Source organism: Mixophyes fleayi, unplaced genomic scaffold, assembly GCF_038048845.1.
Source record: "Mixophyes fleayi isolate aMixFle1 unplaced genomic scaffold, aMixFle1.hap1 Scaffold_4056, whole genome shotgun sequence".
NCBI lineage: Eukaryota > Metazoa > Chordata > Amphibia > Anura > Limnodynastidae > Mixophyes > Mixophyes fleayi.
In genome coordinates, this window is record NW_027448039.1 from 1 (window position 1) to 13,128 (window position 13,128).

Genomic DNA, 13,128 nt, shown 5'->3' on the forward strand with positions numbered 1-13,128 from the left:
TTACACGCATTTGAAAGAGCCAATGAAATGTGTTTAAATCAATCAATTTTGAATGGCTGGCCCTCGAAATCTAAGGGGAAAGAGCAGCTTCTCGTCACTCCTTTATACACAGCACAAAGGCTCTTCTCGGAGCCACCTAATGCTCTCTCTACAGCAAGTGAGACCCCATCTCACTGCTTTCTACTACACGAAGCCGCTGATATATGTGGTTGAAAGGATCCATGGAGCAGTTCCAATGAGAATAAAGGCTACGTGCATAATTTAGAGCTGAAAATGTGTATGAAACGGGACAGCTAAATTGTGGGAAACCGTATCTGGCTCAAAAGTAGAACTACCAGGGAACCTTTGATTACCCAGATAAAACGAATAGTAATGTGTATAGAGCTCTAGTAAGAAAACGTGGGTGGCTCTGAAAAGAGCCTTTGTGTTGTGGGGGTGTCAGTGGGGAGTAAATCACTTGCTCTTAGCTGCCTTGTGGCTCTCGGTCTTCTTGGGCAGCAGCACGGCCTGGATGTTGGGCAGGACGCCTCCCTGGGCGATCGTCACCCCACCGAGCAGCTTGTTTAGCTCTTCGTCGTTGCGCACAGCCAGCTGCAGGTGGCGGGGGATGATACGGGTCTTCTTGTTATCACGGGCGGCATTTCCAGCCAACTCCAGAATCTCAGCCGTCAGGTACTCGAGCACGGCGGCCAGATAGACAGGAGCTCCGGCTCCCACACGATGAGCATAGTTCCCCTTCCTCAAAAGACGGTGAACACGGCCAACAGGAAACTGAAGACCGGCCCGAGATGAGCGAGTCTTGGCCTTAGCCCGGGTCTTACCGCCTTGTTTGCCTCTACCAGACATGTTATGCTCAGGTTAATTCAATACACACGAGTAGCAAACTCCGCCTTCATTCCTTTATTTATATGTTCGAAAAACAAACGACTGCATCTGTGATTGGTCCGTTTTCAGACTGGCCAGTGACAAAAATGTTCGGGCACTCACCAATCAGCACAGGGAGAAGGGGTATAGCTTTTCTAAAGATCCCGTGACAGAACTAACCAATAGCGCCTAGAGCTGAAGATAAGGTTAATTTACATAGACTGCCTATAAATACAGCGATTGTGGGCGGTGCTAGCAATAGTTTCTTTACACTCTGTCGAGATCTTGTTATTGCAATGCCTGAACCAGCCAAGTCTGCACCTGCGGCCAAAAAGGGCTCCAAGAAAGCCGTGACCAAGACCCAGAAGAAAGATGGGAAGAAGCGTAGAAAGACCAGGAAGGAGAGTTATGCTATCTACGTGTACAAGGTGCTGAAGCAGGTCCACCCTGATACCGGCATCTCCTCCAAGGCCATGGGTATCATGAACTCCTTTGTTAATGACATTTTTGAGCGCATCGCAGGCGAAGCCTCCCGCCTGGCTCACTACAACAAGCGCTCCACCATCACCTCCCGGGAGATCCAGACCGCTGTGCGTCTACTGCTGCCCGGTGAGCTGGCAAAGCACGCCGTGTCTGAGGGCACCAAGGCCGTCACCAAGTACACCAGCGCCAAGTAATCTGCAATCTCTGTTCTAAGATAACACAAAGGCTCTTTTAAGAGCCACCCAAATCTTCTCAATCGAGGCTATGACATTTGCTAGATCCCGCATGTTCTTTGTGGTGTTTTGTATCTCCGCGAAACCATCACATTTCAAGCTACTCGTTCTTGCAATACCCCACATATTGTTCCTTACGCTTTAATCACTGCCTAGCATTTCCCTTCAGATCATGTAAGGGCCGATATTTGTAACGCTGTGCAGCCCAAGGTCTTTTAATAACGTGAATAACAGGTCTTGAGTAATAGATGTTCTAAAACTGCCATGCGTAGAATCTAGATGAAATAAGTGGTATATGGGGGTATGTTTGTGCTCTAGGACATGGACATACTACAACTCTTTGAAGATTGAGTGGGTGGCTCTCAAAAGAGCCTTTTTGTTTTTCAACATGGCAAAGAAATTGGCCTCCGAAACCGTACATAGTGGAGACCTAAGCGATTGAAAAAGGGGCTTTCCCAGCTTTCTCGTATCTAATGGATGCATCACTCGCCGCCCATATAGACTCTTGAATAGAGAAAACTTGGTGGACTCCTGAGATACCTCGTTAAATGTAAAGAGGAGCTGTTGCAGGGTCTTCTCCCAGTCTCCTCCCTCCGTGCTGACATATGTGCAGAGAAAATGTTTAACGCACCATTGCAACACTCACATTACCAATTAGTTCGTGGATAGGGGGATGGTACGCTAGGGTCTTGCCACAAGATTTTCCCTGTAGAGTCTTTATAATTTCCCCAGGATACGTATTTCTCAATTCCTGTGGGAAACCCACCCTGAAAGAACCACTGCTTCTGGATACGAGGTGGTAATCAATATTTTTTCATTTTGGCTGGTATGGGGCAGGAAGAATATAATGTCTTTCTCAATCGATGCTATGACACCCTTTGTATTATTACCCCGTTTATTATGTTGCTTTGTATTTTTTGAAAGTCTCCTGGTTACGTTTCCCTGTACTCGTCCCCCAACATGTAAACCCGTTCCACAGCTGGGATTTACGCTCATTTGACTACACGTTGTAAAAGCATAGATTAGTGGTCTTCGCCTACTTTATACAATGGTTGAGACGGATGTCTGCGGTGTAACTCCCGCACTCAGAACAGGCTGCGAGTGATGGTGTCACTATTCACTCATGTATTGGATCTACGTGTAACAAAGCCGTGGGGTGATATGCTGTAGTATCTTAAAATGCTACAGACCTATTCCTCCAGTAATCATGGGCATAATAGTAAACTTACAGCTCTTTGAAGACTGAGTGGGTGGCTCTTAAAAGAGCCTTTGTGTGTAATGGGATACAGAGAAATTAACCTCCAAACCCGTACAGAGTGCGACCCTGACGTTTCAGGGCATACACGACATCCATGGCTGTGACAGTCTTTCTCTTTGCGTACTCTGTGTAAGTGACGGCATCACGGATCACATTCTCCAGGAAGACCTTCAGGACACCGCGGGTCTCCTCGTAGATGAGCCCAGAGATGCGCTTCACACCTCCCCTACGAGCTAAACGACGGATAGCTGGTTTAGTGATGCCCTGGATGTTATCACGGAGCACCTTCCTGTGCCTCTTAGCACCGCCTTTCCCGAGCCCCTTGCCTCCTTTACCGCGTCCAGACATGATTTGCACTGCTGGCGTTGCCTAATCAACTGATGTGAATTGGTTGTACAGCAAACTTCTTTAATACAGTTAAGTCGGACCTGAAAGGACACAAAGTATAGAGGAAGAAATGGGCGTGTCATTTGATAATTATTGCTACATGTGGCTTTCGTTCCCCTTGCCGATTGGCTGAACGAGCAGCCGTTAAAGATTTTAAAATTCCCGCCGCGTCGCTTATAGTCATTGTAGTGTTTAGCTTATGATCTTATTTAATTTAGTTTCTCATTTTAGCTGAATGGTTATCTGTCTGTTTTTTTCAAGTTGTGTGACGGCATTTTATTATGTAGAAATTACACATTTTAGAGTTTTAATCTGCAATCTATAACACTGGTCGGTTGTTAACATATATTGATGATGAAAGTAATAATATATTTGTAATATAAGGTGGTAGCAGTGTAGTTATCTGTCGTGTTTCAGTTGGATCTAATCTTGTATTCCTTTAAATACCTTTGAATTTACTAGTGACAGGCTCTGTACATTTTTAACTGCAGCCACAAATAAAAACACTAAACATAATATGACTTATTTGAATAATGCATTAGAATGAGGATTTCTGCCTGAAATTGACTTTTTAAAGCGTAGAACCAGCCTAGTGTATGTCAAATGACAGCAACATCTGCAATGATATAAAGATATAAAAAAAAACAACTGGACTTCAATGGTTATTTTCAAAACACCGCAAGCTCTGGTGAAGTAACGCTCTCATGTGGCGAGAGCAGGATGCTGGGCAGTACTGACTGTTCAGCAATCCCTGTACCCCATATTGAAAGTACCTTGTTTGTAATGTCTAATTTCACGCATTTAGAATTCTTAAATGTGTCCAGGTTGAGACCTTTCTGTGCTTGCTGGCTATCCGGGATTGCCCATTTAGTCCGCAGATGACTGGGAGGTGACCACCACTGTGTTTTAATAAAGGTTATTCCTCCCTTAGTTTCGCCAGTGTATGTGCCACAATGTATTGTTACTAATGTATATTGTATGCTTTATGAGAGCCGACAGAATTAAATATGTTGTGTTGGCACCGGTACCTGGTCTGCAGAAGAACTATAGCCAGTGGTCAACAGATTTCTAATGAGAAGCCCGGACAGCACAGCCTGCTCTAGAGGCGCTAAATACCGGTCAGGCAGCTGATACTAGTCGGGTCAGAGTTCCTTCTAGCCGCCTAGATGCAGCAGGGAGCACGGGGCAGTTAGAGAGCAGCCAGGTGCAGTTTGGTAACAGAAGGTAAGGACAGAATGATTTACTGACATACGAGATCTAAAAGGCATTTCATTCATGTTTGCTGAAAGCGAACACGTTATGTTTATAGACGGGTACCCGGACAGTAAGAGCTGCACGTGGGCTTGTGTTTGCAAGGAACACAAAGAGCAGCGGGATCCAACAAGTGTCATAGCCTCGATTAAGAAGATTTGGGTGGCTCTTAAAAGAGCCTTTGTGGCAACTCGGAAAGGAGGAATTTGCAGATTACTTGGCGCTGGTGTACTTGGTGACGGCCTTGGTGCCCTCAGACACGGCGTGCTTGGCCAGCTCACCGGGCAGCAGTAGACGCACAGCGGTCTGGATCTCCCGGGAGGTGATGGTGGAGCGCTTGTTGTAGTGAGCCAGGCGGGAGGCTTCTCCTGCGATGCGCTCAAAAATGTCATTAACAAAGGAGTTCATGATACCCATGGCCTTGGAGGAGATGCCGGTATCAGGGTGGACCTGCTTCAGCACCTTGTACACGTAGATAGCATAACTCTCCTTCCTGGTCTTTCTACGCTTCTTCCCATCTTTCTTCTGGGTCTTGGTCACGGCTTTCTTGGAGCCCTTTTTGGCCGCAGGAGCAGACTTTGCTGGATCAGGCATTCTTAAAACAAATACTGGTCAGTGAGTCAGCGACTATTACTTGCACCTCCCACAATCGCCCTATTTATAGGCAGCCCATGTAAATAAGACTTATATCCAGCTCTATATGCTATTGGCTAGTCATGTCATGTGATGTGTTTCAATATCATACCCACCTCTATCTTATACGGATTGGTGGATACCTGAACATCAGCTGCATTGGCTAGTCCGAAAACAGACCAATCAGAGATGCAGGAGTTTGTCACTGAAAGGTATAAATAAAAGGATGAGGGAGGAGTTTAATCACAGTAGTTTATTACGAAATACGCAACTGAAAATGTCTGGTAGAGGCAAACAAGGCGGAAAGACCCGGGCTAAGGCCAAGACTCGCTCATCTCGGGCTGGGCTTCAGTTTCCAGTTGGACGTGTTCACCGTCTTTTGAGAAAGGGTAATTATGCCGAGCGTGTGGGAGCCGGAGCTCCTGTCTATCTGGCCGCCGTGCTCGAGTACCTAACGGCTGAGATTCTGGAGTTGGCAGGAAATGCCGCCCGTGATAACAAGAAGACCCGCATCATCCCCCGCCACCTGCAGCTGGCTGTGCGCAACGATGAAGAGCTAAACAAGCTGCTCGGTGGGGTGACGATCGCCCAGGGAGGCGTCCTGCCCAACATCCAGGCCGTGCTGCTGCCCAAGAAGACCGAGAGCCACAAGGCAGCTAAGAGCAAGTGATTTACTCCCCACTGACACCCCCACAACACAAAGGCTCTTTTCAGGGCCACCCACATTTTCTTGCGAGAGCTTTATACATTACTTATTGCTTTATCTGGATAGTCGGAAGCTCACTGACAGTTTTACTATTGAGCTAGACGAGAAACAGCCTTTTCTCCTCAGATTCTGCTGTTCAGTCCTTCAAACTTTCATTTAATATTCCTTGCGTCCTTCAGAACGCCTGCTTTATATTTTGCTTACCACTTAAATCTGAAGCGATAATATTACTATTAGAATTTTACCTACGTAAGACCTGACAGGCTCCCGAATTAAAGTTGAAAGACTAGAAAACCATTTATTGTAAACAATCTTAAAAATTACAATGTATCTGATAAACGGCAGACGTCACTACTGATCACACGGTGGTAGTATTGATTTACACACAGTAATAGTATATAAGAGATACGTTACTACGGTGTATGACACTTGTCAGCACAGTGAATCGGAGACCAATACAAGCTTCCTATGGTGTCGATAACAAATACTTGATGATAATCACTGGATTTAAATAATCTGACATAACCGTCCAATAGGTAGCAGTTGTATAGCGTATGACCTAGTAAGAAAATAATCCCGTAATATAAACATAAGGAGTTTCCGTCCTTTGCTCATTTTGTTCAGGGGCAGTAAACGGTTTATGAAGCTACACACGGGGTGTAGAAGAGCGACATAATTGCTTATAGAAAATAACCATTGTCACGGTGCACTGACGTTATGTGTATGTAACTATCAATGTGTGTGTAAACTAGTCAGATGTCTGGAGGTATTTGTTACCGGGGACCATAAGGGGTTCACATCTGCTTTGTTGAGCCAGAAGCAGTCACCACCACAGGGTAAAAGATAGAGGATGGATGGGGGGGGTACATTATAGCTCAGTCAAGACCGAGTGGGTGGCTCTCAAAAGAGCCTTTGTGTAACGGGGCACCGGAGTGCGGATCTGCAGTTTTACTTCTTCTTAGGAGCTGTCTTCTTGGGCTTCGCTGCTTTCTTAGCCGGGCTCTTGGTCACTTTAGGCTTCGCTGCCTTCTTGGCCACTTTAGGCTTAGCCGCCTTCTTGGCCGGGCTCTTGGTCACTTTAGGCTTCGCTGCCTTCTTGGCCGGGCTCTTGGCCACCTTCTTGGATTTCACAGCGACTTTTGGCTTCTTTGGGCTTTTTGCAGCCTTCTTGGCAACTGCCGGTTTTTTCGCCTTTTTAGGGCTCTTGGATGCGCTCGGAGCCTTCTTGGGGGACTTGGATACTTTCTTGGCTTTGGCCACTGCTGCCTTCTTCACCGCCTTGTCCTTGCTGTCCAACTGTTTCTTGTTCAGCTTAAAGGAGCCGGAGGCACCGCTGCCTTTCACCTGGATGAGGGTTTCTTTGGTCACCAAGCTCTTGATCGCCAACTTCAGGCGGCTGTTGTTCTTCTCCACATCGTATCCTCCGGCAGCCAGAGCTTTCTTCACAGCGGCCAGGGAAATCCCATTACGCTCCTTGGATGCAGCTGCCACCTTTACAATCTGCTCAGACACGCTGGGACCGGACGCTTTGCTGCTCTTCATGGATCCTGCTGAAGCTGCTTTCTTGGGCCGCTTACTCTTGGCGGGGGCCTCTGCTGGAGCAGCAGGCGCTGCGGCTGGGACTGGCTCAGACATCCTCCAATACAAATGACTATGACTCTATGCTCAAACTGACACGTTTAGTTGTAGGACTTGTTCAACCAAGAATTTATATACAGCTCAGGGATATGCGGCCATTGGCTGAGATAAAGAACCAGCCGCTGTGTTTATTGGTGGATAGCGAAGCCACGCCCACTATTCCTTCTCTGCAGTTCCAGGATGTCTGCGATCTCTTTTGTGTTTCTTTTGAGGGAAGTAATGAGACCTTTATAGGACATATGATAGTGTCTGCTCGTTCTCCAGCTTGTCAGCTGTAAATCATGTGCTGACATTTGCTGCTGAGTAAGCTTATCAAAGGTACTAAAAACATATCCGACCTCTTTACCATCTACAACGGGTCTCATCTCTCTTATCCATACATTAATGGCAGGGTCCTACCAGATAACTCTCAATAGATGATTACCAGCAGCCTAGAGCTTGAGATAGTCAGCTGCCACAGGTAGAAACGACTGCAGATGTTCACAGACAAACACAGCTTGTTGTGTTCAGGTCATCTCAACAACCCCTTGCGGTCTGCGGGAACTGCTGGTAACTTGTCCAGCTTCCCTTCATCCCCTTCAGTTGGCATTGGGAGGAAGGGGACATTAATCGAATTTTTGCTAAGCAAACCACCTGATGTAATGAAAAGGCATTGTCCAGGGCTATTATAGCCACCTACGTATTCGGATATATAGTGACCCCAGGTCACCAGTGGTTTGGTTTTGTGCGGGAAAAATGTCTGAAACAATCAAAGCCTCCAGCAGAGGCCTCGGCCGTGGAGACTCCAAGAAGAGCAGGAAAACATTGGATCACAAATACAAATAATTGCACAGTGATTTCAGATCGATAATTTAAAACCCGTGTTTGTCATTATCAACAAGGCATAAATATAGATCTACAAAAGTGATTATATTCCCTGACGTGGTTCGAATCCTTTTACTATCCCTAGTTATTATCCCTCTCGTCTTCGCTGAATGTGATGCAATGGCACCCCCGTGTGGTCAATGTGGATAGCTTTTTTACATACATTGTAATTATCGTGACTGGAAACACTTAATTTTTTATTATTACACATCATTTAATTCGAGAGCTTGCCAGGCCTTCTTAAGTTATAATAATATATAATATTAAAAATTACGAGTCAAGTAATAAGCAAAGAATTTAGGCGGGCATTTTGAAAGTTAAGACGCAGTTTTTAAGCCAATCAATTTGAAGGGCGTTCTTAACTCATCCAATTGCATTGCAGCACACTGTATAAATAGGATTGTTAAGAATCTGCATCTTATATTCTTTATAGAATCAGTAGAACTATGGCCAGGACCAAGCAGACCGCTCGTAAGTCCACCGGTGGGAAAGCTCCCCGCAAGCAGCTGGCAACTAAAGCCGCCCGGAAGAGCGCCCCAGCTACCGGTGGTGTGAAGAAACCTCACCGTTACCGGCCAGGCACCGTCGCTCTGAGGGAGATCCGCCGCTACCAGAAGTCCACTGAGCTGTTGATCCGCAAGCTGCCCTTCCAGCGCTTGGTGCGGGAGATCGCCCAGGACTTCAAGACCGACCTGCGCTTCCAGAGCTCGGCTGTCATGGCTCTGCAAGAGGCCAGCGAGGCTTATCTGGTGGGGCTCTTCGAGGACACCAACCTGTGCGCCATCCACGCTAAGAGGGTGACCATCATGCCCAAAGACATCCAGCTGGCCCGCAGGATCCGAGGGGAGAGGGCATAAGGACTCGGCACTGACTTACACACAGCACAAAGGCTCTTTTCAGAGCCACCAAATCTTTCTCTAAACGAGCTGCAGCATTATTCTGTGTAGTAACATTTTAATCAGAAGTTATTATCTATGTGTAAAATCTCTGCATTTTGTTTGCCGATGTGGATTCTAATTACACATATTCTATATGATCAGCGCGATTAGATAATTAACACTGGGCCGTTGTTGTCCACGTCTGACTCGTTTCCTTTGTTCCCTCTGGTAATACTGTGCAATTCACGAGAATCCGTCAACATTCCCCTCCCAAAGCCAACAGCCTTTTACACAATATCTCGGGAAAAGGTGGGTGGCTCCAAAGAGCAAGCGGGTTCCGGGGTAGTGATTCACTTGCACATCCACCCAAATATGGCAAGCAGCATGTGGGGGTATAAATTAGTAGACGCATGCTGTAAACAGATTAGACCGCTCAATTTATACACGGGATGAAATCGATGTGGCCCCATTATAGCTAATATAAATTACAGACTGAACGATGGCGTCGATAATCACAGTATTGTGCAGAAACAAGTAATCATAGGTGTGTGTGTAACGTGATATTAGGGAGCTAAACCTCTCACGGTCCTGGACATTAGTCGTACAGCTCTTTACAGACATAGTGGGCGGCCCTTAGAAGGGCCTTTGTGGTTTGTAATGGGATAGACAAAGAAATTAGCCTCCGAATCCGTACAGAGTGCGACCCTGACGTTTCAGGGCATACACGACATCCATGGCTGTGACAGTCTTTCTCTTTGCGTGCTCTGTGTAAGTGACGGCATCACGGATCACATTCTCCAGGAAGACCTTCAAGACACCGCGGGTTTCCTCGTAGATGAGCCCAGAGATGCGCTTCACACCTCCCCTACGAGCTAAACGACGGATAGCTGGTTTAGTGATGCCCTGGATGTTATCACGGAGAACCTTCCTGTGCCTCTTAGCACCGCCTTTCCCGAGCCCCTTGCCTCCTTTACCGCGTCCAGACATGATGTAACTTTCAGTCAAAAATGTTCCAACTGATACAGTTTAGCTGCGCAACAAGCTTCTTTTATGCAGCTGGGTCGGACCTGATAGGGGACATAAGAGGAAGGGGGCGTGTCCAGTAGGCAGCGGTTCTTTGTACGTTGTGTGACGCGGGCTTCGGTTCCCCCCTTATCACTGATTCGCTGAGCGCTCAACCGTTTGCGAATTTAAAATTCCCGCTCAGTCGCTCCTATTGTTTGCAGTGTATAGCTTACGAAGTAAAGCAATTTAATGTCTCCTTTAGTTGATCGATTGTACATGGCTGTGTGCGCGGTTTTTGGTTGTTTGACTGCATATTATGTAAATGTAAAACATTCTAGTGGTTTAAGCTACAAGATAATCATTATGATAGTTCACAATGTAGTATTTGTAGTAAAAACCCAAAGACTAATCCTCTACAAAGTAAGCTGAGCAAAATATGTTCGCTGGCATCTGTGTACTTCTCTGGCTTTATCAAATTCCTTCTCTTAATTATTTTTCAACACCAAGAGCAGGGTGCTGGGCATAGTTGAGATGTATATTTAGTCTGCTTGCAGCCTCTCATGCCCATATTGAAGGTACCTTGACTCAGCACTGTCCATTCATTCTGTAACACAGGCTGCAAAGTAACAAACACATATTACTATATATTATTTTTAATTAATTTTATAGCTTGAGATCTCTCAAGATACATAAACAAGTTTTTGATCACAAGTCAAACTGCATCTTACAGTGGTCTCCACCTGCACACAGTGGATACAGACATGTTGGGGGTAAACCAATATACATGAACAATGCAGCCTTCAGTGCAACATCAATTAATTAGGAACAAGAGGAATCTCTGTACTTCAGGCCTCAGTGGTCACTACCTACTGGTCACTTGATATCTTGTATTCTCATGAATATTAGTTCAGGAAACAACATGGCTGCCTCACTGCATACATGAAGGGTGTAATTTAAAGAGGATCTGTCATGTTTTACAAGCCTGTTTCACATGGGAGTGATCAACATACTAAGAACATACCGAGCAGCGATCTGTCCCTCCAGATGAGATCAACATGTCAGCCGGGCTGTTTACCACACTGGCTGGGTTGTTCAACGTGATAACCACCAACACCATGGAAGCAATTGATTCTGGAGGGACAGTCCTGCCGTCCCACATTTAAGGACTTTTGTCCTGATTCGGTGACAGTTGGGAGATATGTCCCACTGAGTGATGCCCCTTCAATGTCACAAGTACTAGTGGCCGGTGTGTGCAGCACCTAAGGGATGTTTTTAGGGGAGCAGGCTGGGGACGTCCCAGCACTTCCAAAGCCAATGGGGCATATTTAAGAAAGCACAATAGTGCTCTTACCGTGAAATTAAGGTCCCTCTGTGTCCTCCGCATATTTATAAAGGGTGCATCGTAGCAGATATCGTGGATATATGCTGCTTTGCACTCCTCTACGTTTTTGGGAGCAGTCACCGAATAGTATGGTGACTTCTCTTGGCCGTAATCTAACATGTTCCGAAAAAAACTATTTTTTTGGGGGAAACTTGTCTTGATAATGTACGCCAGCTGAAGCTGGCGCTTATTATCATAAATGTCAGATTTCAGTGCTGTCAGATTTCAGTGCTGTCAGCTCTGGTCCGAAGAGCAGAGCTGGACAGCGCATGTGTGGAGGGATCACATGATCCCTCGCTGTCATTCACCGCTGTCTCTGCAACTATAGTTGCAGAGACAGATCGGGGATGTTTTTTTTTGCGCATGTGCAGTTTTTCGAACTGCACATGCGCAGTTCCAGAGTAAAGGAAAATGAAGAACACCTGGAGGAGATCCGTGGACACCGCATTCGGAAGAGGCGGGGTAAGTGCGATTTTTTTTTTTATCACAGGAACAGCAGTTTATCGCAACTGCTGCTTCTGTGATCCGTTTTTAATAAATCTGAGAAATAGTTCAATCCTTATCCATGCGATAAGGATTGATAACTATTGTTCATTTTTGCCGATGATTGATAAATGTGCCCCAATGTGAGGTGACCATGGCCCTTCCTTGTGCGCACACAATAACACTTTATTACATTACCTGCTTCCAATTCCTTCCGCCTTCTATCCAAACTACATCTCCCAGAATGCAGCTCGGCATTGACAAGGGTTGCCGGGAAAGCGGGCTCTATAATAAAGCGGACATCTCAGCCACAAGTAGCTTATTGGACAGCAGGTGGCGATGTTGTAATACTAAACTAGCTGAGAAGTAATTTCTCTCATGAATGGTGTTTCTACTTTATAACGTGTTTGTTTCAAGTTTCACAAGAACTTTATAAGCATTAAAGCACCATTATAAAATTAAACAACACTTTTTTTTCCATTTAAAAGCAAAGTAATATAGTTTCAGAGACGACACAAAACAGGAGAGGAAGGGTTTTAGTATCACATTATTTATACTAATTTCATGTTTAAGAGGTATAGAAATACTCTTCTAGTTTTTTTCTTCCCATTAATTCACTGCTAAATCTAAATATTGTATTTACAATTTTTATCACTGAAATAAATAAAAGTTTAATTCGGGCTGCATTTGGATGGACCATTGATGAGGCTGAAGAATACACCATCATACCCAGACCACCAAACTCTCCTTTACTGAAATTCAAAACTGAGGGAAGAGATACACAAATTAAACTGTTGCGGTACTGTAAGTCTCAGTGTAGAAGGGTATCCTGAGGAAGACAGCACTGGAGCCAACAAGGAGGTTAAAAAAGAAGAGGATTCTGCTTACTAGACCTCTGATCAAGGGCAGGTAAGTCTGGGCTCCCGTACGCTCTCACCGGGATTGACAACAGCGAATCTGAACATGATAGCGGTCAGCCAATCAATGGCTAGCCAGTCCCGGCTCTTAGTCGACCATTTGAATTTTGCTGAGTCCAGCGCAGCCTGAAGAGGACAGAGTCACTT

General features: G+C 45.6%; 7 protein-coding genes across 7 annotated transcripts; 3 read left to right on the plus strand and 4 right to left on the minus strand.

Moving 5' to 3' along the window:
• Window positions 1-402: 402 nt before the first annotated feature.
• On the minus strand, window positions 403-862 carry LOC142134161 (histone H2A type 1-like). The gene has a single exon (XM_075194498.1). The coding sequence runs from the start codon at window positions 844-846 to the stop codon at window positions 454-456; it is 393 nt and encodes a 130-aa protein (XP_075050599.1). The 5' UTR covers window positions 847-862; the 3' UTR covers window positions 403-453.
• Window positions 863-1,156: 294 nt separating this feature from the next.
• Window positions 1,157-1,594, plus strand: LOC142134157 (histone H2B 1.1-like). Its single transcript, XM_075194495.1, has one exon. It carries the CDS (start codon window positions 1,161-1,163, stop codon window positions 1,539-1,541), a length of 381 nt encoding a protein of 126 aa, XP_075050596.1. The 5' UTR covers window positions 1,157-1,160; the 3' UTR covers window positions 1,542-1,594.
• Window positions 1,595-2,874: 1,280 nt separating this feature from the next.
• Window positions 2,875-3,186, minus strand: LOC142134162 (histone H4-like). Its single transcript, XM_075194499.1, has one exon. It carries the CDS (start codon window positions 3,184-3,186, stop codon window positions 2,875-2,877), a length of 312 nt encoding a protein of 103 aa, XP_075050600.1.
• Window positions 3,187-4,541: 1,355 nt separating this feature from the next.
• Window positions 4,542-5,091, minus strand: LOC142134160 (histone H2B 1.1-like). Its single transcript, XM_075194497.1, has one exon. It carries the CDS (start codon window positions 5,068-5,070, stop codon window positions 4,690-4,692), a length of 381 nt encoding a protein of 126 aa, XP_075050598.1. The 5' UTR covers window positions 5,071-5,091; the 3' UTR covers window positions 4,542-4,689.
• Window positions 5,092-5,371: 280 nt separating this feature from the next.
• LOC142134163 (histone H2A type 1-like) lies at window positions 5,372-5,982 on the plus strand. The gene has a single exon (XM_075194500.1). The coding sequence runs from the start codon at window positions 5,387-5,389 to the stop codon at window positions 5,777-5,779; it is 393 nt and encodes a 130-aa protein (XP_075050601.1). The 5' UTR covers window positions 5,372-5,386; the 3' UTR covers window positions 5,780-5,982.
• A 557-nt stretch (window positions 5,983-6,539) lies between these two features.
• Window positions 6,540-9,282, plus strand: LOC142134164 (histone H3). Its single transcript, XM_075194501.1, has 2 exons — window positions 6,540-6,651; window positions 8,751-9,282. The coding sequence occupies exon 2, from the start codon at window positions 8,764-8,766 to the stop codon at window positions 9,172-9,174; it is 411 nt and encodes a 136-aa protein (XP_075050602.1). The 5' UTR covers window positions 6,540-6,651; window positions 8,751-8,763; the 3' UTR covers window positions 9,175-9,282.
• Window positions 9,283-9,870: 588 nt separating this feature from the next.
• On the minus strand, window positions 9,871-10,199 carry LOC142134158 (histone H4). Its single transcript, XM_075194496.1, has one exon. It carries the CDS (start codon window positions 10,180-10,182, stop codon window positions 9,871-9,873), a length of 312 nt encoding a protein of 103 aa, XP_075050597.1. The 5' UTR covers window positions 10,183-10,199.
• Window positions 10,200-13,128: the final 2,929 nt, after the last annotated feature.

What these genes read in the sequence shown, in the direction of transcription:
- LOC142134161 (XM_075194498.1), bottom strand. Translation starts at nt 846, where the DNA reads ATGTCTGGTAGAGGCAAACAAGGCGGTAAGACCCGGGCTAAGGCCAAG.
- LOC142134157 (XM_075194495.1), top strand. Translation starts at nt 1,161, where the DNA reads ATGCCTGAACCAGCCAAGTCTGCACCTGCGGCCAAAAAGGGCTCCAAG.
- LOC142134162 (XM_075194499.1), bottom strand. Translation starts at nt 3,186, where the DNA reads ATGTCTGGACGCGGTAAAGGAGGCAAGGGGCTCGGGAAAGGCGGTGCT.
- LOC142134160 (XM_075194497.1), bottom strand. Translation starts at nt 5,070, where the DNA reads ATGCCTGATCCAGCAAAGTCTGCTCCTGCGGCCAAAAAGGGCTCCAAG.
- LOC142134163 (XM_075194500.1), top strand. Translation starts at nt 5,387, where the DNA reads ATGTCTGGTAGAGGCAAACAAGGCGGAAAGACCCGGGCTAAGGCCAAG.
- LOC142134164 (XM_075194501.1), top strand. Translation starts at nt 8,764, where the DNA reads ATGGCCAGGACCAAGCAGACCGCTCGTAAGTCCACCGGTGGGAAAGCT.
- LOC142134158 (XM_075194496.1), bottom strand. Translation starts at nt 10,182, where the DNA reads ATGTCTGGACGCGGTAAAGGAGGCAAGGGGCTCGGGAAAGGCGGTGCT.